At 39.5% G+C, this 24751-nt stretch overlaps 1 protein-coding gene across 4 annotated transcripts in view; it reads left to right on the plus strand.

The window, feature by feature from the left end:
- CCDC170 (coiled-coil domain containing 170) overlaps positions 1–24751 on the plus strand; it is a 97427-nt gene that overhangs the window by 36871 nt on the left and 35805 nt on the right. For 3 of the 4 annotated variants that reach the window (XM_010808688.4, XM_002690340.7, XM_024997064.2), the window contains exons 4-6: positions 703–844; positions 5895–6080; positions 24034–24351. In XM_010808688.4, coding sequence (XP_010806990.2) covers positions 703–844; positions 5895–6080; positions 24034–24351 — 646 coding nt within the window. The remainder of the gene's footprint in view (positions 1–702; positions 845–5894; positions 6081–24033; positions 24352–24751) is intronic. The other variant, XM_010808689.4, reaches the window with a different exon arrangement.

The raw sequence follows: 24751 nt of genomic DNA on the forward strand, positions 1-24751 counted from the left end.
ACAGTCCATGGGGTCGAAAAGAGTTGGACACAACTGAGCGACTTCACTTCACCCTTGGCCGTGAACCAAGGAATGCTCTAAGTAACCCTTATGGATCATTGTATAGTGACCAAAGATTGGTCTCTAAGCCCACTGTAGCATTACTTTCTTTCTTCCCCCATGAAGCCTCAACTGAGTCATGGATCCGTGTTTGATCTAGAGCAACAGACTCCAACCTTTTTGGCACCAGAGACCTATCTCATGAAAGATAGATTTTCCATGGATTGGGAGTGGTGGGGGTGGTTTCAGGATGATTCAAGCACATTGAATTTATTGTGCACTTCATTTCTCATCTAATGCTGCCACTGATCTGACAGCAGGTACTGGTCTTTGACCCAGAGGTTGGGGACCCCTGATCTAGAGGACCACCTGCCCCTTCTGCAGATCCTAAAAGGTCAAGGACAGGAGGCAGATAACCTGTCTTCCTTGCTAAGATGACATGAAGATCTCCCTACATTTTTGCAAAGTATAGGTGCTCCAGAGTTGCTTCCACTTTTCTCCTTCTTTAACTAGGCTTTTAAAACAATTATGTACTCTGTATCTGGGAAACTATGTTGTGTTGAAAATGATGATTGGTTATTTCCCAACAGAGGGCTCAAGTACTGAACTTTGATGAATGTTATCTTCTTTGGTGTTAAAACTTACTTCTTATTTGACCAATAGAAAATGTTTAAAGGAAAACGAGGAGAATAAGAATCAAGTCTCACAGAATTGCAGGAAACATGAGGAATTTCTGGCTCAACTTCGTGACTGCTTAGATCCAGAGAAGAATGAAAAAGCATCAGATGAAGATTTAATTCTTAAGGTGCTTGTATGAAGACTAAAATGACTATGCATTGAATAGTTGTTCTGATGTGTGCCATGAAGAGGAGCTGAGGTTAAGTCTTGGGGTGCAGGAGAACAGGACAGGAGCCAGTACAGCATTAACCAACTGTGTGATCTGGGAAAAACCATACCACCTCTCTGAGCCTCAATTCCAAGATTCTTTCTAGCATTATTTGGGATTAATTTTTCTCCAGAAGTTCTCTCTGGCTCAGATGGTAAATAATCTGCCTGCAGTGCAGGAGACCCAGGTTCAATCTCTGGGTTGGGAAGATCCCCTGGAGGAGACAATGGCAACCCACTCCAGTGTTCTTGCCTGGAGAATGCCATGGATAGAAGAGCCTGGTGGGCTACAGTCCATGGGGTCACAAAGAGTTGAAAATGACTGAGTGACCAATACTTACTTAATCTCCAGAAGGGATTGATTTTTTGCTTAAAATATATTTAGATTGTCAAATAAAAGCAATTATTCATTTAAATGATATATTTTAGGAAGATTTTTGTTTGTTTTAGGTACAGTCAGAAACACATACACACAACTAAAAACCAGAACCAGCTGCGTGTCATTTTGGGGATACTTGTGTGTCAGGCTAAGATTAGCTCTATAGTACTTTTTAATTTTATGCTTAAGCCAAAAAATAAAAATCCTGCTATGATGGTAGGTTGCCATTGAGATGGAAATTAATGATATCAACTGAATAATTCACTTGGCTTGCAGTGATTCATTAGGGAACCTGAAGGTATTTGAATGGGCACCATATCTCTGTACCTACCCTTGCTTCTGAATGGCTTTCCATGCAGCCATTCTTTTTTAAAACAGTGTTTTATTTGTTTATTCTTTAAAATTGAAGTATACTTGATTTACAATGTTGTATTAGTTTCAGGTATACAGTGAAGTGATTCATATACCTATAATTCAGTTACATATACGGGTGTGTGTGTATATATATATATTCTTTTTCAAATTCTTTTCCCTTACAAGTTACTATAAAATATTGAGTATGATTTTCTGTGCTATAGAGTAGATCCTAGTTTTATATACAGTGGTGTGTTTATGTTAATCCCAGACATTATAAAATATTGAGTATAGTTTTCGGTGCTATACAGTAGATCCTAGTTTTATATACAGTGGTGTGTTTATGTTAATCCCAGACATTATAAAATATTGAGTATGATTTTCTGTGCTATACAGTAGATCCTAGTTTTATATACAGTGGTGTGTTTATGTTAATCCCAGACTCTAGGGGTGAAAATCTCTAGGTCCATCAATGTTGTGGCAAATGGCATTATTTCATCCTTTTTTATGGCTGAATAATATTCCTTATATATATGTACCACATCTTCTTTATCCATTCCCCTGCTGATGGACATTTAGGTTGCTTCCATGTCTTGGATGTTGTGAATAGTCCTGCCCTGAACACTGGGGATATGGCCATTCTCAAAGGCCTCCCCTCAGTGGTTTATTAGTAAACATCCCGTGTGTACCCTGGGAGAGCTGTGAAATGATTTCATTTTACTTCAGGAAGTTCCACCTCACTGATGAATTTTGGTTGCTCCGTCCCAGGTCCATCTAATTCCCTCAAGGCGCTAGATTCAGCTCTTTCTCCTCCTCTCTGTTGCTCACACGTGACGAGGAAGGCTGGCTGTAAAAGTCTACTTTGCACTGTAGTTTGGAAGCTTATCTTTAAAGCAAGTGGTGGGGAAAAGAGAAGACAATTAAAATGCTTCTTCCTTAAGACACCCTTTCCCACCTCACAGGCAATCTCCAAGTACTAACCTGTGTTGAAACCATATTAACCTCGCCTTTTTATTTTCTTCTGATGCCTTGACATCTGGGGCCTTGCTGACCTTGAGTTCCAGGGTGAGCCAGTTCCTAGTAAATGACTCCCCTGGGTGCACAGCTTTCCTATGCAAACCACCGAACTCAGAGCAGCCCACACCCCAACCACTTCTTCTAGCAGATTTTTACTCTCTGGGCCACTATCCAACCAATCACCCCAGAGCCAGGTGCCGGATAACTAGAGATGGCTCCCACACTCCAGAACCCACTGAAATTCTTCAAACTAGGCAACCCTAAGCCTGCCCACCCTGCCTCACCTCTTTCTTCCTGTGGAAAACATGTTTTCACCCTGTTGCTCCCTCTGTCTCCTGCCCAGCCCTGGTGCTCCCTGGGTGGCCCTACATGGCATGATGTGCCCCCTTCTCTCAGGAGCTGAGAACAGCAAACTCTTTCAGTCTCTCCTGATTTGTTGGCCTCACTGTACCTGAATGATAATATAACCTATATTTTTAAACAGATACTGGGACCCTAGAGCTTTAGCATCTCAATCACGTAGCAACTCCTCACCTTATTTCTTTATTTTGGCTGCACTTGGGTCTTCGTTGCAGTGCATGACGGCTTCTCTAGTTGCGGTGCATGAGCTTGGTTGCCCTGAGGCATGCTTCCTGACAAGGGATCTAATCCATGTCCCATGCTTTGGAAGGCCAGTTCTTAACCCCTGGATCATCAGGGAACTCCCGCTCCCCACTTACATAGAAATCATTGGTCAAGAGTAAAAAGCCTGCTGTCTTCAACACTCACCAGGTGTTCCCTGAGGTTACCAAAACCTCTCCAGTTTCAAAACCATTCCCTTATTCTCTTCACCTCATAAATACATGTATACACACCCTCTAAGGAAACCTGCCTCTTGAGAAATCTGTAAGCAGGTCAGGGAGCAACAGTTAGAACTGGACATGGAATAACAGACTGGTTCCAAATAGGAAAAGGAGTACGTCAAGGCTGTATATTGTCACCCTGCTTAGTTAACTTGTATGCAGAGTACATCATGAGAAACGCTGGGCTGGATGAAGCACAAACTGGAATCAGGATTGCCAGGAGAAATATCAATAGCCTCAGAAATGCAAATGACACCATCCTTATGGCAGAAAGTGAAGAAGAACTAAAGAGCCTCTTGATGAAAGTGAAAGAAGAAAGTGAAAAAGTTGGCTTAACATCACTTCATGGTAAATAGGGAAACTGTGGGAAACAGTGGCAGACTTTATTTTCTTTGGGCTCCAAAATCACTTCAGATGGTGACTGCAGCCATGAAATTAAAAGACGCTTACTCCTTGGAAGAAAAGTTATGACCAACCTAGACAGCATGTTAAAAAGCAGAGACATTACTTTGCCAACAACAGTCCATCTAGTCAAGGCTATGGTTTTTCCAGTACTCATGTATGGATGTGAGAGTTGGACTATAAAGAAGGCTGAGGGCTGAAGAATTGATGCTTTTGAACTGTGGTGTTGGAGAAGACTCTTGAGAGTCCCTTGGACTGCAAGGATTTCCAACCAGTCCATCCTAAAGGAAATCAGTCCTGAATATTCATTGGAAGGACTGATGTTGAAACTGAAACTCCAATACTTTGGCCACCTCATGCAAAGAGCTGACTCATTGGAAAAGACCCTGATGCTGGGAAAGATTGAAGGCAGGAGAAGAAGGGGACGACAGAGGATGAGATAGTTGGATGGCATCACTGACTCAATGGACATGAGTTTGAGTAAACTCCGGGAGTTGGTGATGGACAGGGAGGCCTAGTGTGCTGCAGTCCATGGGGTCACAGAGTCAGATACAACTGAGCAACTGAACTGAACTGAAGGAAAGAAAGATGGTAGAAAAGAAGGGTTTCTAAGAACTTATTTGACATCCATCCATCCACTTCCCAAATATTGAGTGAGTGATTACAATGTGATAGACAGTATTCTGGGTGTTGGGATAGAGTAGTGAATGAGACAAGATGAAGTCTGTGCCCACCTAAGAGCTTCCACTGTTGTGGGTCAAGATGCAGAGGCAATAAACAAATAAGTATACAATATTACCCCCCTGAGTAAAAGGTGCAGTGAAGAAGTACAAATCAGGTTCGGGGGAAAGACCATAAAGCATGTTAGAGGCATGGAATGCTAGTTTAGGTAGACTGGCTAAAGTGTGCCCTCTGGAATGGGGACTTTTAAGGGATATTGAAACCACTGTATAGCACGAGGAACTCTGCTCAATGTTATGTGCCTGGATGGGAGGGGAGTTTAGGGAGAGATTGGATACATGGGTATGTATGGCTGAATCCCTCTGCTGTCCACTGGAAACTATCACAACACTGTTAATCAACTATACTCCAATATAAAATTAAAAATTTTCTCTCTTTTCTTTTTTTTTTTTTTAATAAAAGGATGTTGGAAAGGAAAAGTGTTCAAGAGAGAGGGAACAGCCCTGATTCAGGAGCAGGGCACCATGTTGGCAAATTGTTGAGGCTAAAGATGCGTCACTTCCCCAGATTGTCCTAACACATATGCTGGCCATGTCTTGTGGAGTTTCAGGTCTTCCTACAGGCATCCTTGTGCTGTCTGCATGGCTGTTTCCCTGGGGCCCAAGAGCCTGGTTGGTTTTATTTTCCCTCCTTCTAAATCATACAGATCTTATTAATGTTCCCAGCTAGCCCCTCAAATGCACAACATGAAGAGTGAAAAGCCCAGCTAGTCCCAATGATAACCACGGTTTGTGCATGTTATTCAGGACTTTTTCTATGCTTATATTAATTAGAAGGACTTTCTTTTGAAATAAAGAGAGTCCTGCCTTCTTCTCTGTATTCCTCCTCTGTGCCAGGTGACACTTTATAATCAGTTGGTGCCAGCGGACGTGGACTGAATTGAACTTCCTTGCTTGCCTGCTGTAACTCTGTAGAAACATCACCATCCCTGGAGTGTTTAGCAGCCAGGGGCCTGCCAATGCCTGTTCTGTCTGAAAGCTTTTGGCTGAATGCTCATCATTGTTGCCTTGTAGCTACCTTTTGATTAATTTCAATTTGCCTATCCTGTCTGCCCATAACAAGAGAGTTTAGAGGCTGCCTTTGAAAATGTTATGTTTTGAGTGGATGGAGGAACAGTGCCTTTACTGTTTTCATGTGATAATGTGATCACTGGGGTACATAGATCAGAGTTGCTTAGAGAGAGTAGTATGAAATTACTAATTTTTACAGGACAGCTGTAATTGCTTTCTCTTCAGCTTGGAGAGCTGTGCAAGGAAAATGCATTTGTGAAGGGACAAATTGTTGCTCTTGAAGAGACTATAAATGTCCATGAGATGGAGGCAAAAGCTAGCAGAGAGACAATCATGAGGCTGGCTTCAGAAGTAAACAGAGAGCAGAAAAAAGCTGCCTCCTACATTGAAGAGAAAGGCCAGCTGAGCCAGGTACAGTATGTGGAGCACGTGTGTGCATCTGTGATCATGTTTATGAGGCAGAAACTCAAAATCAGGTGTGGATGAGCATACTGGTGTCACCGACCACAATTCCCAAAGGCTTCTCTCGGCAGAAGGGCTGGGGGGCACATGGGACTCTGTGACCTGATCAGGCCTCTGGATACAGCTTTTTTCTAATTAGAAAAAAAGAAATGCAAAACACTTAATAAGTAAAACATGTGTACTAAAGTGTCTTATTTGGTTGAATTATAAGGAGTAAAAATTTTTTTAACTTATTATTATTTTTTAAACAAAGAGGCAATGCATTCACAAGATACAAAATTCTAAGTGGACACAGGAGAATGTGGTGAGAAGTGTCCCCCAATCCCTTCCCCCCCACCACCCAGTTGCTCTCTCTAGAGGCAACCTCTGTTAATAATTTCTTATATACCTTTCTACAAATACTCTATATGCATATATTTATTCTTTTTATTTATTGTTTAACACACATGGCAACAACTTTGCACACTCAATGTTTCTCTGTTTATTTTGAAAAGTTGGTAAGGTACTACACAGTATTATATACAAGGCCGCTAGGAATAATCCATCATTTCTCATATGTGAGACTCTGTCAGCAAGACAAAAATCCCAAAAGTAGACTTGCTGGCTGAAAGGATATAGGGGTTTTAAATTTGAGAGACATTGCCCAAGGGAAGTGAGTCTTACCTCTGAACTTTTATTTATATAATTAGTTGCTTGATCCTTCCAAATGAGTGAGAACCTGTTTGAGCATGGGAATTAATACTGTATGTTTTTTTAAACACTATATAATCCTTTTTAAAATTTTCTGTCAAAGAAACTAATTGTGGGATTAATGATAGGGGTTAATTTCCAAAACCAAAAGTAAGCTAGTGCCGTCAGTTAGTAAAATACGTAGGAGAAAATTGAAGAGTAAAGGAGATGGAGTTTAAAATGAAAGACTGACTAATGCTGAGAAAAAGAGGCTCCATGAGGGGTGAAGTTTCAGTGGCGTCCCGCAGGCTGTGAAGGGGGTTCTGGAATTGGCAGGACTCAGTGAAGGAGCTATCTTCGTGGGAAATCCTGAGGTCTTCCATGTCTATGGTGACATCACTGCCGGGGTGAGGTGACATGGGAAGTTGGAATGTGAAAGTGATCCAGTAATGATAATAATTTCTATTTCTCTCCAATTCCCTGCATCAAAGAGCCCTTCTGACCACTAGATTTCTTCTTCTGTCACATTAACCGTGTGAAAGGAGAAAAGATTTTTACCATCATTACCAAGTCACTCCAATCATTTCAACACCTTGTCTTAGTCTGCTTCAGCTCTCATAACAAAATGCCATACACTGGGTGGCTTGAAAAGCAGACATTTATTTCTCATATTTCCGGAGGTGGGGAAGTCCAAGATCAAGGGGGTAAGAGTTCTCTTCCTGGCTTGCAGACACCCACTGTCTTGCCGTATCTTCACATGGCAGACTGAATTAGCAAGATCCCTGGTGTCTTTTATAAGCCACTAATCCCAACACGAGGACCCCACCCCCATGGCTCCATCTGAAGATAATTATCCCTCAATGGCCCCATCTCCAAACACCATCATACTGGATGTTAGGGCTTCAGCATTTGAATTTTGAGGGGATACCATTCAAATAATTATTTTTTTCCAGCTTTTTCTTAAGAAAAATGTCAAACACATATAGAAAGGGTGAAGGAATACAGTGAGCATCCATTTATTATACATCCAAATGCAACAATTGTTACCATTTTTCTGTATTTGCTTTATTACCTGGTACACATGTACACATATTTGCAGAATCACTTGAAAATAGGTTTAGACGTTATATGTATTGTTTCTGACCACTGAAGCTTAAGAATAAGGACATTATCCTACATGACCACAATATCATTATCACATCTAAAAGTCAACAGTGATGCCACAGTATCGATTACTCATGGAGGTTTCCAAGCCTCCTTTTTTGTACTCTTGAAATGTGAAGTTTAATCTCCCTCCCCTTGTGGGCTGGATGAAGTGGCTCACTTCCTGTGACCGGAATATGTCAGAAGTGGTGGTCAAATCTCACTTTGGAGATTGGCTTATAAAAACACTGTGGCTTTTGTCTTAGATACACTCTCTTGAATTCTCTTGAGTCACTGCTTTTGAGGGAAGCCAGGTGTTACATGGGGGGCACTCAGGTAGAAGTTGCATGGCCCAGGAGCCCAGGAACTGAGGCCTATCACCTACCATATGAGTGAGACTGGAAGTGAATCCTCGTTCAGCTGAATCTTGAGATGATGGTAGCCCTGGTCAACAGTTTGATTATAGCCTTATGAGAGACCTTGAATCAGAAACATCCAGCTAAGTCGGTCCCAGATTTCTGGCTCATAGAGCTGTGAGATAATAGATGTTTGTTGTGTTAAGCCATTAAGTTTGGGCTAATTTTTTACACAGCAATAGATAATAAACATCTAATATTGACTTTCAAATGTAATCATTTTCTACAAGAATGTCTTTTATAGCTGTTTTTTTCCCCAAATTGCAGTACGTTCTAGGTTCATCCATTGCATTTTTTGGTTATTTTTAGGCTTTTATAGTTTTTTTTTTAATAGCATTAAAAAAGATGTTATTGACTTCTCATACAGAGTACAAAGCGGTGGCCTGATTGTTTCTTCAAGATGTATTTAACTTGCTTAACTATACCCTATACAGGTAAAGTTGGATTTAGAGGCAGTATTGGATTCAGGTTAAACCTTTTTGGCAGGAATATTTCAAAGATAAAGTTGTAAACTTCATATTGAATTGCATTAGAAGCAAATAGTGTTAGATTGTTCCATTGTTGCTGAAACTGTTTGATTGCCCATATCTTCGGTGAAAAGGTACATTTTATTTTCTGAAGCCAAGTAAGGAGAAAAGGAAACATATAAACATCTGAATGCAGAGTTCCAAAGAATAGCAAGAAGAGATAAGAAAGCCTTCTTCAGCAATCAATGCAAAGAAATAGAGGAAAACAACAGAATGGGAAAGACTAGAGATCTCTTCAAGAAAATCAGAGATACCAAGGGAACATTTCATGCAAAGATGGGCTTGATAAAGGACAGAAATGGTATGGACCTAACAGAAACAGAAGATATTAAGAAAAGATGGCAAGAGTACACAGAAGAACTGTACAAAAAAGATCTTCACGACCCAGATAATCAGGATGGTGTGATCACTGACCTAGAGCCAGACATCCTGGAATGTGAACTCAAGTGGGCCTTAGAAAGCATCGCTATGAACAAAGCGAGTGGAGTTGATAGAATTCCAGTTGAGCTATTCCAAATCCTGAAAGATGATGCTATGAAAGTGCTGCACTCAATATGACAGCAAATTTGGAAAACTCAGCAGTGGCCACAGGACTGGAAAAGGTCAGTTTTCATTCCAATCCCAAAGAAAGGCAATGCCAAAGAATGCTCAAACTACCGCACAGTTGCACTCATCTCACACACTAGTAAAGTAATGCTCAAAATTCTCCAAGCCAGGCTTCAGCAATATGTGAACCGTGAACTTCCTGATGTTCAAGCTGGTTTTAGAAAAGGCAGAGGAGCCAGAGATCAAATTGCCAACATCTGCTGGATCATGGAAAAAGCAAGAGAGTTCCAGAAAAACATCTATTTCTGCTTTATTGACTATGCCAAAGCCTTTGACTATGTGGATCACAATAAACTGGAAAATTCTGAAAGAGATGGGAATACCAGACCACCTGACCTGCCTCTTGAGAAACCTGTATGCAAGTCAGGAAGCAAGAGTTAGAACTGGACATGGAACAACAGACTGGTTCCAGATAGGAAAAGGAGTCCGTCAAGGCTGTATATTGTCACCCTGCTTATTTACTTATATGTAGAGTACATCATGAGAAATGCTGGACTAGAAGAAACACAAGCTGGAATCAAGATTGCAGGGAGAAATATCAATAACCTCAGATATGCAGATGACACCACCCTTATGGCAGAAAGTGAAGAGGAACTCAAAAGCCTCTTGATGAAAGTGAAAGAGGAGAGTGAAAAAGTTGGCTTAAAGCTCAACATTCAGAAAACGAAGATCATGGCATCTGGTCCCATCACTTCATGGGAAATAGATGGGGAAACAGTGTCAGACTTTATTTTTCTGGGCTCCAAAATCACTGCAGATGGTGACTGCAGCCATGAAATTAAAAGATGCTTACTCCTTGGAAGGAAAGTTATGACCAACCTAGATAGCATATTGAAAAGCAGAGACATTACTTTGCCAATAAAGGTTCGTCTAGTCAAGGCTGTGGTTTTTCCTGTGGTCATGTATGGATGTGAGAGTTGGACTGTGAAGAAGGCTGAGCACCGAAGAATTGATGCTTTTGAACTGTGGTGTTGGAGAAGACTCTTGAGAGTCCCTTGGACTGCAAGGAGATCCAACCAGTCCATTCTGAAGGAGATCAGCCCGGGGATTTCTTTGGAAGGAATGATGCTAAAGCTGAAACTCCAGTACTTTGGCCACCTCATGCGAAGAGTTGACTCATTGGAAAAGACTCTGATGCTGGGAGGGATTGGGGCAAGAGGAGAAGGGGACGACAGAGGATGAGATGGCTGGATGGCATCACTGACTCGATGGACGTGAGTCTCAGTGAACTCCGGGAGTTGGTGATGGACAGGGAGGCCTGGCGTGCTGCAATTCATGGGGTCTCAAAGAGTCGGACACGACTGAGTGACTGATCTGATCTGATCTGATCTGAAGGTATCTGTAGGGTGAGAGTTGGCAGATTATTTATTTCTGTTCCCCTTGAGTTACCTAGTGATGTTTTCATCTATTGGTTCTTGCCTGGATTAATTTATATCAGGGGTGGCAAAGTGGTAATATTCAAATTTCATCATTCCTTCTACTTATTAGTCAACATTCTTCCTAAAGAAAAGCTTTTTATTTTCTTTCTTATTATTTTCAAATCTATGGACACATGGAATTTTATTTACTTACTATTAATAATCAATTATTCTCCTTTTGGCTTTCCAAATCCTCCATGTTTGGCCAGAAGGAGTCCCTGCAAGATTGTCTCTGTGACCTTATAACTTGACTCCTTTAGTCTTTCAATGCTTCTGTGCTTTTAAACAGAAGATATCTTAGGCTCACTTACAATTTTCAGACCACAGAACTAAAATCAGCCTGTTCTCTATGGAATTTTGGCTCCTTTTACTGGGGAAGAGTGCTTAGCAACCAAGATTCAGGCTTTAGGTATGCTCATTGCTATTGGGATGTCATTGCTTTTAGTGGATAAAGCTAGAAATGCTTTTTTAGAAATGAATTAATGCTGATACTTTTGGGAACTTTTTATTTGATATTGGAGTATAGCTGATTAACAATACTGTGATAGTTTCAGATGAACAGTGAAGGGATTCAGCCATACATATACATGTGTCTGTTCTCCTTCAAAGCCCCTCGCATCCAGGCTGCCACATCACATTGAGGATAGTGCTGTGTAATTCTCACATTTTTAATTAAAAGTAATATTTTAGAGTTTTCTTAATATCCTTTTACTTTATATGAGTTATCTTTTGGATCCTAATAATAATATTTACTCATTTGCTTTGTCTTATAAATATATATATATATGTCTTATAAATAAATATAAATAAGATTATTTAAAAATGACACTTTCAGTATTTTACCTATAAGTAAACTTTCTTAGTGAAATTTATGACTCTCAGAGTTTTTACTTTAGTACTGTCAGCAATCATGAGTATAATAGTCACAATTTACCAATCACTTGGAAATTTGGAAAACTCAGCAGTGGCCGGCCACAGGACTGGAAAAGGTCAGTTTTCATTCCAATCCCAAAGAAGGGCAATGCCAAAGAATGTTCAAACTACTGCACAATTGTACTCATTTCACATGCTAGCAAAGTAAGGCTCAAAATTCTCCAAGCTAGGCTTCAACAGTACATGAAGTGAGAACTTCCAGATGTTCAAGCTGGATTTAGAAAAGGCAGAGGAGCCAGAGATCAAATTGCCAGCATCCGTTGGATCATTGAAAAAGCAAGAGAATTCCAGAAAAACATCTACTTCTGCCTCATTGACTACGGTAAAACCCTTGACTGTGTAGATCACAACAAACTGGAAAATTCTGCAAGGGATGGGAATGCCAGACCACCTTACCTGCCTCCTGAGAAATCTGTATTCAGGTCAAGAAGCAACAGTTAGAACTGGACATGGAACAACGGGCTGGTTCAAAATTGGAAAAGGAGTACGTCAAGGCTATATATTGTCACCTTGCTTATTTGACTTCTATGCAGAGTACATCATGAGAAACACTTGGCTGGATGAAGCACAAGCTGGAATCAAGTTTGCTGGGAGAAATATCAGTAACCTCAGATATGCAGATGACACCACCCTTATGGCAGAAAGTGAAGAAGAACTGAAGAGCCTGTTGATGAAGGTGAAAGAGGAGAGTGAAAAAGCTGGCTTAAAACTCAATATTAAAAATACTAAGATCATGGCATCCAGTCCCATCACTTCATGGCAAGTAGATGGGGAAACAATGGAAACACTGAGAAACTTTACTTTTCTGGGCCCCAAAATCACTGCAGATGGTGAAATTAAAAGACATGAAATTAAAAGACTTTTACTCCTTGGAAGAAAAGCTATGACAAATATAGACAGCATATTAAAAAGCAGAGACATTACTTTGCTGACAAAGGTTCATCTAGTCAGAGGTATGGTTTTTCCAGTAGTACATGTATGGATGTGAGTGTTGAACCATAAAGGAGGCTGAGCACTGAAGAACTGATGCTTTTGAACTGTGTTGTTGGAGAAGACTCTTGAGAGTCCCTTGGACTGCCAGGAGATAAAACCAGTCAATCCTAAAGGAAATCAACCCTGAATATTCATTGGAAGGACTGATGCTGAAGTTGAAGCTCCAGCACTTTGACCACCTGATGTGAAGAGCTGACTCATTAGAAAAGACCCAGATACTGGGAACAATTGAAGACAGGAGAAGGGGATGACAGAGGACAGGATGGTTGGATGGTCTTACCAACTCAGTGAACACGATGAATTTGAGCAAACTCTGGGAGATGGTGTTGGACAGGGAAGCCTGGCGTGCTGCAGTCCATGGAGTCGCATAGAGTCGGACACGACTGAGTGACTGAACAACAACAACGCCAGTCACTTGCCATTAGCATAGTCATTTTGCTAGGTGCTCAGAGAGGTTATGTACTGTGCTCAGTATGCACAGCTATTAAGTGGCAAATGATTTGAACCCTGGTCATGATGTTGTCTTACTTTTAACAGTAATCCCCTTTATATATAGATTCACGGCTGCTTCCTACATACAAGTCTGGTGCCAAAAATTATTTGTTAGGGGAACAGTAAAGATGAATAGCTGTGCAAATTTCCTCAGTGAATGAATGACGTTAATTTGATTATAGATAGTGATTACTAACTTTTCAAGCCTAGAAAATTATGAAGAATTGAGTTTGTCTATAAACTGCATTTTTGGAGATGAGCAATAGGAAATGACAATATGTTGTAAGAGCACATTAAGAAGTATAGAATTTATTCCTCTTCTTATGTAAGTGTCTTTACCCTTGTAAATGACCGGTGATGCAATGTTGTTCAGACTTGTGAAACACATTCACTTTGGGATCAAGTTCCTGCCAAAATAATAAAAGTTATAAAAAATATGGGCAATAAAAAGCTTGAGGTCTTTAATAAAGTGCTCATTCATGGGATTATGACTCCAGAGATTTACTACTGAAAAACACTGTCAAGTGGTTTTACTGACACATTAACGGTCTCAGAGAGAACCTTCATAATGCTTTCTAAAGCTCTGTTTTTGGGGTAGGAAACTTACTTTACTAGTAAAGTCCTGAATGACTGCAGAGAAAGAAGTTTCTGAAGGGCTGGGTTGCTGTTTCTACCAAACTCAGCTTTTCTTATTTTATTAATAATTTGTTGTTACTTTATGAAAATTTCCCAAGTAAAAACCCAGGTAGTTTGTTATGTGTATGGAAGATATCTTATTTGAAAATCTTTAACAGTTAAAGATTGCAGTACATTTAAAAAAGTATTGAAGTTTGGCACCTTTTTGTTGTCTTGAAGTAATCTAAAGCTGAGAAAAGGAGTCATTTTATCTACATTAACCATGTACATTTGCTATAGACTAGATGTTTCAATCAATGAATCAGGAATTAAACTTACATAATGGATTTAAAACTGCTTATTTTCCTTCACACTGTTCACATTTTCTTTAACTCTAGTGGCCAGAATTGAAGCTAGGAAAGCATATTGGTTTTGGAGTCAGCAAGCTTGGTTTGGAAGGATGTTCCTTCTGCTCTCTTGGTGTGTTGTCCCGCAGCAGAGTGTTTGTAAGAAGGAAGAGGATAAGACAGACACACCGAGCCGAGTGGCTAAGAGGCCAGGCTCTTGGGTTTTTTTCTAGGCTCCAGAATTGTTTGACTGTGTGATCTAAGGCATATGACTTTACCTCTTTGAACTTCAATTTCTTTGTATGTGAAACTGGAAAATAATTTAAAGGTCTATCTCTTACAATTATTGTTAGGATTGAATGATGTAATATACATAAGGTACTCAAGACAAGCCCAGCATATAATTGATGCTCAGTGTTTTAATTTTCTTTTCCTCATTAAATAATGAGGAATAATAATAATAATAAATAACCGTATGTTTATTTTAATCAATACTTTTATCTAGGGATTAAAATAAACATATGGTTATTTTAAGAGTACAGACATATGGAAAGGGTTCCTGGAAGTGAGAAATTATTAGACAGGTAAATTACTAAAGAAATTAAAGATCTCTTTACAGTCCTAGAATCACAGTGTTGGAGGTGACCTTAAGACCTTTTAGAATCTAGCTTATCTAACTCTCTATGTGACATAAGAATCATCTTTAAAGGTGTCCCTCTATAGTTAGCATCCAGCCTTCCCTTGAGCCCCTTAAGAGTCAGGGAACTCATTTCTATACAAGGGGGTCCACCTTCTCTGTGAAGTTCTAACTGTTTGACACTTCTTCATTGTAGCAAGTCAGGATCAGAATCCCTGTAATTCATGTTGTCATCCTGGCTCTATCTTTTTTCTCTCAGTTTTATTGAGATATAATTGATATATGGCACTGTATACGTTTAAGATGTATAGCATAATGGTATGACTTACATCATGAAACAATTATACAGTAACTTTAGTGAACATTCATCATCCTATTAAAGAAATAGAAGAATTCTATTTCTTTAATAAACAAAATTAAATAGAAAAAGGCTTTTTCCTTGTGATGAGAACTCTCAGGATTTTCTCCTAGCAACTGTTATGTGTTACATACAGCAGTGTCATTTGTGCTTATCATGTTGTCCATTGCATTCCTAATACCTGGTTATGTTTTAAGTGGAAGTTTGTACCTTTTGAATGCCTTCCTCCAATTTCCCCTTCCCCTGTGTCCCACCCCTGGTAACCACAAATCTGATCTCCTTTTCTACGACTTCATTTGTTTGTTTTTGAGATATATTTGTCCTACAACACTATGTTAGTTCCCGTTATGCAACCTAGTGATTTGGTATTCCTATACATTTCAAAATAATCATCAGGATAAGTCTAGTTACTATCACGATGAAAAGATATATTACCTGTGCTTAGTCGCTCAGTCATGCCTGCTTCTTGCAACCCCATAGACTGTAGCCTGCTAGGCTTCTCTGTCCATGGGACTCCCCAGGCAAGAATACTGGAGTGGGTTTCCATTTCCTTCTCTAATATATTACTTAATTATTGACTGTATTCCCCACACTGTATATTTCGTACCTATGATTCATTTATTTTGCAACTGGAAGTCTCTACCTCTTAATCTCCCTTACCTACTTTTTTCCTTCCCTCATCCACTTACCCTTGGCAACCACCTGCTTGTTCTTTGTATCTCTGACTCTGTTTCATTATGGTTGTTCATTTGTTCTGTTTTTCAGATTGCACATATAAGTGAAATCATAAACTATTTGTCTTTCTCTGTCTGACTTATTTCACTCAGAATAATACCCCATAGGTCCAACCATGTTGTTGCAAATGGCAAAATTTCATTTTTTTATACCTGAGTTGTATGTATATGCATGTATATATGTATATCTCTTTGTTTATATATCTTTTTCTTTTATCTATTCATCTATATGTAGGCTCTCAGGTTGCTTCCGTATTATAAAAAATGCTGCAAAGAATATAGGGTGCACATATCTTTTATAATTAGTATTTTAATTTTCTTTGGATAAATATCCAGGAGTAGAATTGCTAGGCCATATGGTTGTTCAATTTAAAAATTTTAAGGCATCTCTATACTGCTTTCCACAGCAGCTGCACCAGTTTACATTCCACCAACCTTGACCAAGGGTTTCCTTTACTTCACGTCCTCACCATTTGTTGCTCTTTGTTGTTCATTGATAACAACTGTGCTGACAGGTGTGAGATAATATCTCTTTGTGATTTTGATTTTCATTTTTCTGATGATTAATGATGTTGAGCATATTTTCGTGTGTCTGTTGGTCATCTGTCTGTCCCTTGGGAAGAATATCTATTCAAATTCTCTGTCCATTTTTCAATCTGAGTTTTTTTTTCCCCTGATGTTGAGTCATATCAGTTCTTTGGGTATTTTGGATATTAACCTGCCATAAGATTTATTGTTTGCAAATATCTTCCGTTCACTAGGCTGCATTTTCATTTTGTTGATAGTTTGCTGTGCAACAGCTTTTTAGTTTCATGTAATCCCATTTATTTATTTATATTAAAAACATGTTTTTACGTTGTTGGTTTCTGCCATACAACAACACAAACCAGCCGTAGTTACATATACATTCTCTCCCTCCCTAGCCTCCCTTCCCTCCTGCCATCCCATCCCTCTAGGTCATACAGAGCATCAGACTGGGCTCCCTGCTCTGCATAGCAACTTCTCACCAGCTGTCTATCTTACACTTGATAGTATACATGTGTCAATGCTACTTTCTCCATTCGTCCACTCTTGCCCTCTCCCACCGTGTCCACAGGTCCATTCTCTCCATCCTTGGAGCTCCATTTCTTCTCTGCAAGTAGGTTCATCAATATCATTTTTCTTAGAAGGTCTGAGCAGATATTTCTCCAAAGAAGACACACAGATGGCCAAAAAACACATGAAAAGATGCTCAGCATCACTAATTATTAGAGAAATGCAAATCAAAACTACAATGAGGTATCACCTCACACCAATTAGAGTGGCTGTCATCAAAAAACAAAAAAATCTACAAACAGTAAATAATAAGGAGGATGTGGAGAAAAGGGAACCCTCCTACACTGTTGGTGGGAATGTAAACTGATACAGCCATTATGGAGAACAGTATGGAGATTCCATTTATTTATTTTTGAGTTTGTTTCCTTTGCCTAAGGAGACAGGTTCAAAAAATATTACTAAGACTAATGTCAAAGAGCATACTGCCTATATTTTCTTCTAGAAGTTTTGTGGTTTCAGATCTTCAGAAACGACATGAAGACATGTGGTTTCATGTCTTCAGATTAAAGACATTTAAGTCTTTAATCCATTTTGAATTTATTCTTGTTCGGGGTTTGAGGAAGTACTCCAGTTTGATTCTTTTGCACGTAGATGTGCACTTTACCCAGCAACATTTATTACAAGAGGCTGTGTTTTCCCCACATTATATTCTTTCCTCCTTTGTTGTAGATTAATTTCCCATATAAACGTGAGTTTATTTCTGGGGTCTCTATTTTATTCTATTGATCCATGTATCTGTTTTGTGCCAGTACCATACGTTTTTGATTACTGTCACTTTGCAGTAATACTTTGAAATCAGGGAGCATGATACCTCCAGCTTTGTTCTTTTTTCTCAGGATTGTTGTGACTGTCTGAGGTCTTCTGTATTCCCCTACAAATTTTAGAATCATTTGTTCTAGTTCTGTGAAAAATACCTTTGGTACTTTGATAGAAATTGCACTGAATTTGTAGATTGCCTTGGGTGGTATGGTGGTTTTAATTATTTCAATCCATGAGCATGGTATATTTTTCTATCTGTTTCTATTACCTTTGGTTTCTTCACCAGTGTGTTATAGTCTTCTGAATACAGGTCTTTTACCTCCTTAGATTTATGTCTAGGTATTTATTCTTTCTGAGCCAATTGTAAACGAGATAGTTTTCTTGATTTCTCTTCCTGATAGTTGTTAGTGTGTAGAAATGTAACAGATTTTTCATATTAATTTTCTATCCTGCAACTTTCCTGAACTCATTAATGAGTCCCAGTAGTTTTTTTGGTGACATCTTTAGAATTTTCTATGTATTAGTATTATGTCATCTGCAAACATGATAGTTTTACCTGTTTATTTCCACTTTAGATTTTTTTTTATATCTTTTTCTTGTCTGATTGCTGTGGCTAAGATCTCCAGTACTACATTGAGAAAAAGTAACTAGAGTGAGCACCTTTATCTGTTCCTAAACTTAGAAGAAATGCTTTCACATTTTCACCATTGAATAGGATGTTAGCTGACATATATGGCCTTCTTTACATTGAGGTATGTTTCATCTATGCCCACTTTCTGGAGAGTTTTTATCTTAAGTGGGTGTTGAATTCTGTCAAAATCTTTTTTGCATGTATTGAGATAATTATATGATATTTATTTTTCAACTTATTAATGTACTGTATCACATTAAATCATTCTTGCATCCATGGGATAAATCCCAATTGATCATAATGTATGATCTTCTTAATGTATTGTTAAAATTGATTTTGCTAGTATTTTGTTGAGGTTTTTTTACATGTATGTTTATCAGTAATACTGGCTTGTGATTTTCTTTTTAGTGATGTTTTTGTCTGGTTTTGGTATCAGGATAATGCTGGCCTTGAAAACAAGTTTGGATGTGTTCCTTCCTTTGCAATATTTTTTTTTTTTGAAAGAATTTGAGAAGGATAGATGTTAACTCTTCTCTAAATGTTTGGTAGAATTCACCTATGAAGCCATCTGATCCTTAATTTTTGTTTATGAGAAGTTTTAAAATTACTGATTCAATTTTATTACTGGTGTTTAGTCTGTTCATATTTTCTATTTCTTCCTTACCCAGTCTGGGAAGATTGTGTGTTTCTAGGAATTTGAGCTGGCCAAGTGATGCAAGGTGTCCCAGAGCTGGTGTTGGCTCCTTCATGTGGGGGGCCGGGTCCTGCTATGGCAGACTCCTGGGTTACAGTGGTCCTGGGTCTGGTGCCTGTCTGCTGGTGAGTGGGGCTGGTTCCTGCAGCCAAGTAAGGTCCCAGGGGTCCCAGGGCTAGTGAGGTGCACTGGGGGTGGGGGGTGGTCCTGGGCACTCTGATGGGTGGGTTAGGGAATCACAGGGTCGTAAGGCAGCTAGCCTACTGGTGGTGCTATATCCCTGTGCAGCTAGCTACTTGGCCTGAGACGTCCCAGTCCTGATGCCAATGGGATGGTGGATGGGTCTGCAACCTGGTGCTAATAAGCTAGAGGGAAGATTCTAAAATGGTGAGGCATTAAAATGTAAATGAACACTAAAATAATATCTGCTCATATTATAAAAAATTTAAAATGTTCATAAGACCCCAAAATAAAATTAAGAATCATCTCTCCTTCCACTTCTAGCCACAGTTGACACTCTCATTTTAACTTCTAATATTACCATTAAGACTTTAAAGCAATACTATACCTGACAACCTGAAATAGTACTTTTTTGGATGTTCTGCTATGAAATAAGATGAATGTAATGCCTCCTACTTTTTTCTCCCCTTATTCATTTCACAGTTTTTATTATATCATTATATTTACCTTGTCAAGTTATATAATACTTACATTCTGTTCTGTAACTATAAGTCTTCAGTGCTTTGTCTTTAGGTTCATTCAACACGTTTACAATAAATTGAAACAGAGTTAAAAATAACATGGTTATGTAAATATTTTTATTATGGATCTAATCCTAGCATGTGAGGCAGAACCCAATCCATTTTGACAATGTCCCCCTTTACATTTCAGCTGGGAACTGTCCATGGTCCTCCAGGCACAGTCTGACCAGTTCAGGGCAGAGTGTTTTGCAGTACCGAAGTGAAGCCCAGGAACACACTGGCCTCATGGACAGTTTAATTCATTGTTAACTTGAGTTTGTCAATAATGAGAATTTCAAATTTAAACTGAATTCTTGTTATTTTCCAAGGTTGATGATGCCACTGGGACAGCTCAGATTTAGGAAAGGCCTTCCTCATTTTGAAGTAAAATGTTACCCTATAGCTTCTTCTCTAACAGATCATGGAACTACAGGACCAAAGGATATTGTGCATATTACATTTTTTAGGTATTTATGCCAAAATTATACCTATTCACACTATCACCAGCAATGCATGAGAGGCATGTTTGGGGGAATTTCTGAGTTTGTTTGTTAGTATTAACTGCAGTAGGTAGAAATAACCAACTAATTTTTAGTTTTATGAAAATTGTCTAGGGTTGGATGAATTAAGCTCAAGCCAGAGGTTCTCTACCCTGATGATAATCAGTCATTTTAGTTCTGAGAGGCAGTTTGATCTCAGACATATCCAAAGCCATAGGATGGTTAGAAATATCATAATAGGAATTAATATATTTTAAAAACACAAACCTTTGAATCATTTCATTATTTCATGCATTTAATTGGGAAGTTAAAATAAATGCCTTGATCATATGATTTATAAATGTTTTTGCTACAAGTAGTCATGAAAGGATCATTATACATTGGTTGCATTACTAGATCTGAAGCTAAAGATTTGTTACATATACACTAACATACGTAAAATAGATAGCCAATGGGAATGTGCTGTATGACTCAGGGGACTCAAACTAGGGGTCTGTGACAACCTAGAGGGGTAGGTTGGGGTAGGAGATGGGCGGGAGACTCTAAAAGGAGGGGACATATGTACACCTATGGCTGATTCATGTTGATGTATGGCAGAAACCAATACAATATTGTAAAGCAATTATCCTTCAACCAAAAGTAAATAAATTAGGAAAAAATTTTTGTTTAAGTGATTCCCATCACTATTTCCATAGCGCTTGTCCTCATTTGCCCATGCAGTTCCCTCTTGGAAGTCTGTCCTGATTTTGCTCCGAGGGGGCTAGTTGTTTCTTGTTCTGTGAGTCAGTGCGGTCTGACAGCATTCCCGGATGCCGGCCGGTGACACCAATGTCACATTACTTCAGTGCATCCTTGAGGTAGCCATGCAACCAGACCCACTCCAGCTGCTGTCTCCTGCTTAAAGCTCTATCAGTAATTGCATTTGCTGTCCGAGGCCATCTGTTTCCAGCCATTCAGCCCTGTGCCCCCTGAATTCTGAAGCACTTAATCAGAGCGCTGGAGGAGTAGGTCCCTGAGGCCTGGTCGCTGGCTCCCACATTCCTGCATTTCATATGAGAAACAGTATATAGTTAACTGGGCTGAAATGTGTCCAGAAAAAAAAAAAATCTGAGCTGCTGCCATGTGCCACTATATTCTATGACCATGAAGGAATTTTCTGATTTTTTTAAAAAATTTTATTTTATTTTTAAACTTTACATAATTGTATTAGTTTTGCCAAATTAGACATAAGCATTAGTGTTCCAGATTTGTTAAAGAGAACTGTTTTGGCCATGGTCTCTAAGGCAGTGAGACAACAGTCTGATATCAGAGTGGAAAAAATTTCTCATAGCTGAAATATTTTAATTGTGTTTATTGGTCTCTTGGTGTAAGCTGCCAATTGATTAGTTTATTCCAAACTGACAGTACGTCTATAGTACTCAAGTGTCGGATATATTTTCTGTGTATTTGTAGGAACTTTTGTAAATTCTTGGTTAAAAGTATCTCTCCATTGGTCATGGAAAGGCTCCTCTTTTGCATTAGACTTTCTTTCGATGTAAAAGTTGATATATAATTTTCTACTGGGTTTTAGGACTCTGAGGGGATTAGGATTAACTTTCATCCACTGTGTCATCAAATTTAGGACCTCAGTTTTCTTTCTTTTTTAAAAAAAAAATTTATTTGGCTGCACCAAGGCTGAGTTGCAGCATGCGGGATCTTTAGTTGTGGTCTGCGGAATCTGGTTCACTCACCAGGGATTGCACCCTGGCCCCCTGCACTGGGAGTTCGGAGTCTTAGCCATTGGGCCACTGGGCAAGGCCCCAGGACTCAGTTTTCTAACCACACATCAGATTGCAATTTCTAAGTTAATACAGGATGATAAATTCCAATTTATTGTCACCAGTGCTGATGCTAGATTAGAATGTTAGTCTAACTGAACAGATATTGTATTACTATCTAAAAATAAATCTGTGAAGTATTAAAGTATTGTAAATTCTTAAAGTATTGTATTTGTGATAAAGTGTCCTTGACTCTTCATACTATTTAATTCACGGTGGTAATGGGGCTTCTCTGCAAAAAGAACTGGGTTGGAAAGGGAGTGGAGAAATGGAACAGTCACCAGGAGCCAGAACAGCAAAGCATTTCATGAACTAATTTCCATAATCTTTTTTGATGTGAATTAATTTAATTTGGAACTTGATGTCAACAAACTTTTTTTTTTTTTAATGAATTTTAAAGATATCCTTTTGATGTCTCTTTGGACCATTCTAGATATAGGAAATAGAAGTAGGTACACTGGTAACTTTCTTGGTGCCCTTTATTTTTACAAACCTAAGCATACATATTCTTTAAAGTTATTCTTCTCAGTATGGTTCTCTCTCTCCATTTTTAATCCTCCCACCCCAAAATTGACTACTCCTTCCTATTTCCTTTCTTCAGGGCCTACCAGTATCAGTATTGTCTTTATCAGACAGGGAGATACACTGCTGCTGCTAAGTCGCTTCAGTCGTGTCTGACTCTGTGCGACCCCATAGACAGCAGCCCACCAGGCTCCCCCGTCCCTGGGATTCTCCAGGCAAGAACACTGGAGTGGGTTGCCATTTCCTTCTCCAATGCATGAAAGTGAAAAGTGAAAGTGAAGTCGCTTAGTCATGTCTGACTCCTAATGACCCCATGGACTGTAGCCCACCAGGCTCCTCCATCCATGGGATTTTCCTGGCAAGAGTACTGGAGTGGGTTGCCATTGCCTTCTCCGAGGGAGATACACAGTCAATGAATATTGGAAAAAAGATCTTACTCTCTTTTATACAATGATGTTTTATGATAATTCTACTCTGTTATTTATCTTCATTCAAATAATTTTTAGTGGCTAATTAGGACTCTGAGAGTTGACTGTTTCCTCAACATCAATTTCCATCTATACCAAGCTTGAGAACACATGGCCCTGTAAACATATTCTACCTATGGATCGAATCTACTAGTGTGTTAGCCAGTGATGTATTTTCATTAAATCTCTCCAGAGGTCCCTATAGAAAAGTCCTATATGTCAGTTTCCTTTTTTTCATCCCTAGGCCTTATTTTTTTCCACTTACTTTTAAACAAATGTATTTATTGTTAATTGAAGGATAATTGCTGTACAATATCATGTTGGTTTCTGCCATATATCAACATGAATCACCACAGGTATACATATGCCCCTTCCCTCTTGAGCCTTCCTCCCACCTTCTACCCTATCCCGCCTTTCTGGGTTGTCACAGAGCCCCGGTTTGAGCTCCCTGAGTCATACAGCACCTTCCCACTGGCTCTCTATTTCACAATAGTGTGTATGTTTCCATGCTACTCTCAGTTTGTCCCACATTTTCCTTCCCCAAACTGTCCACACTTTGGTTCTCTAGCCCTGATTTTATATCCCTTCTCTTTTTCAGACACTTAAATTCACCTAACATAGCTTTAATGTCTTTATGAAGAGAGGATAGGGCACCTAGAATGAAGAATGGAATGAGCATTTAACCCTAACTCCTTGAAGTCATCAGTAAGCACGATAAATGAGAAGCAAATGCAGCCTCCCCTCGTTGGCTACTAATGCTATTGTCTTCACTTTCCATAATTATTTTAGGACTTGCTCGGTGCCATGGAGGCCAAAGAAGCTCTTGAAAGGGAAGTTAAGGTCTTCCAAGAAAGGCTGCTTGCTGGTCAGCGGGTCTGGGATGCCTCAAAGCAGGAGCTGAGCCTCTTGAAGAGGAGCTCTTTGGAGCTGGAGAAGAGTCTGAAGGCCAGTCTGGAGGCAACTGCAGCCTCCCAGACCGAGCTCTCCTCATTTAGGGAGAAGATAGCAGCCCTCCTGAGGGGCAGCTCGGGCACACTTAGGCCCTCGGAGGATGCCATTCTGGAGAGGATTCGAGAAATGGGCAGCCAGGAAGAGAGCGGGAAACAGGTGAGTGGGGGTTGGGGGCTTACAAGCTTCTTAAGGACAGTCAGCTCCTTCAGTTAGCATATTCAGTGAGTGAGTTGTCTGAATTAGTCAAAGTGTTTCTTCCCAAAGCATCAGTCACTCAGTCGTGTCCAACTCTTTACAACACTGTGGACCCTAGCCCGCCAGGCTCCTTGGTCTGTGGAATTCTCCAGGCAAGAATACTGGAGTGGATTGCCATTCCCTTCTCCGGAGGACCTTCCTAGCCCAGGGATCAAACCTGGGTCTCCTGCATTGCAGGCAGATTCTTTATCATCTGAGCCACCAGGGAAGCCCAAGTTAGTTAAAAGTAGCATTTAAATGTGGTTGTACTACTTTCAGGGATTCCCAGGTGGCTCAGTGGTAAAGAATCCTACTTTCAATT

This window comes from Bos taurus, chromosome 9 (genome assembly GCF_002263795.3).
Source record: "Bos taurus isolate L1 Dominette 01449 registration number 42190680 breed Hereford chromosome 9, ARS-UCD2.0, whole genome shotgun sequence".
Taxonomy (NCBI): domain Eukaryota; kingdom Metazoa; phylum Chordata; class Mammalia; order Artiodactyla; family Bovidae; genus Bos; species Bos taurus.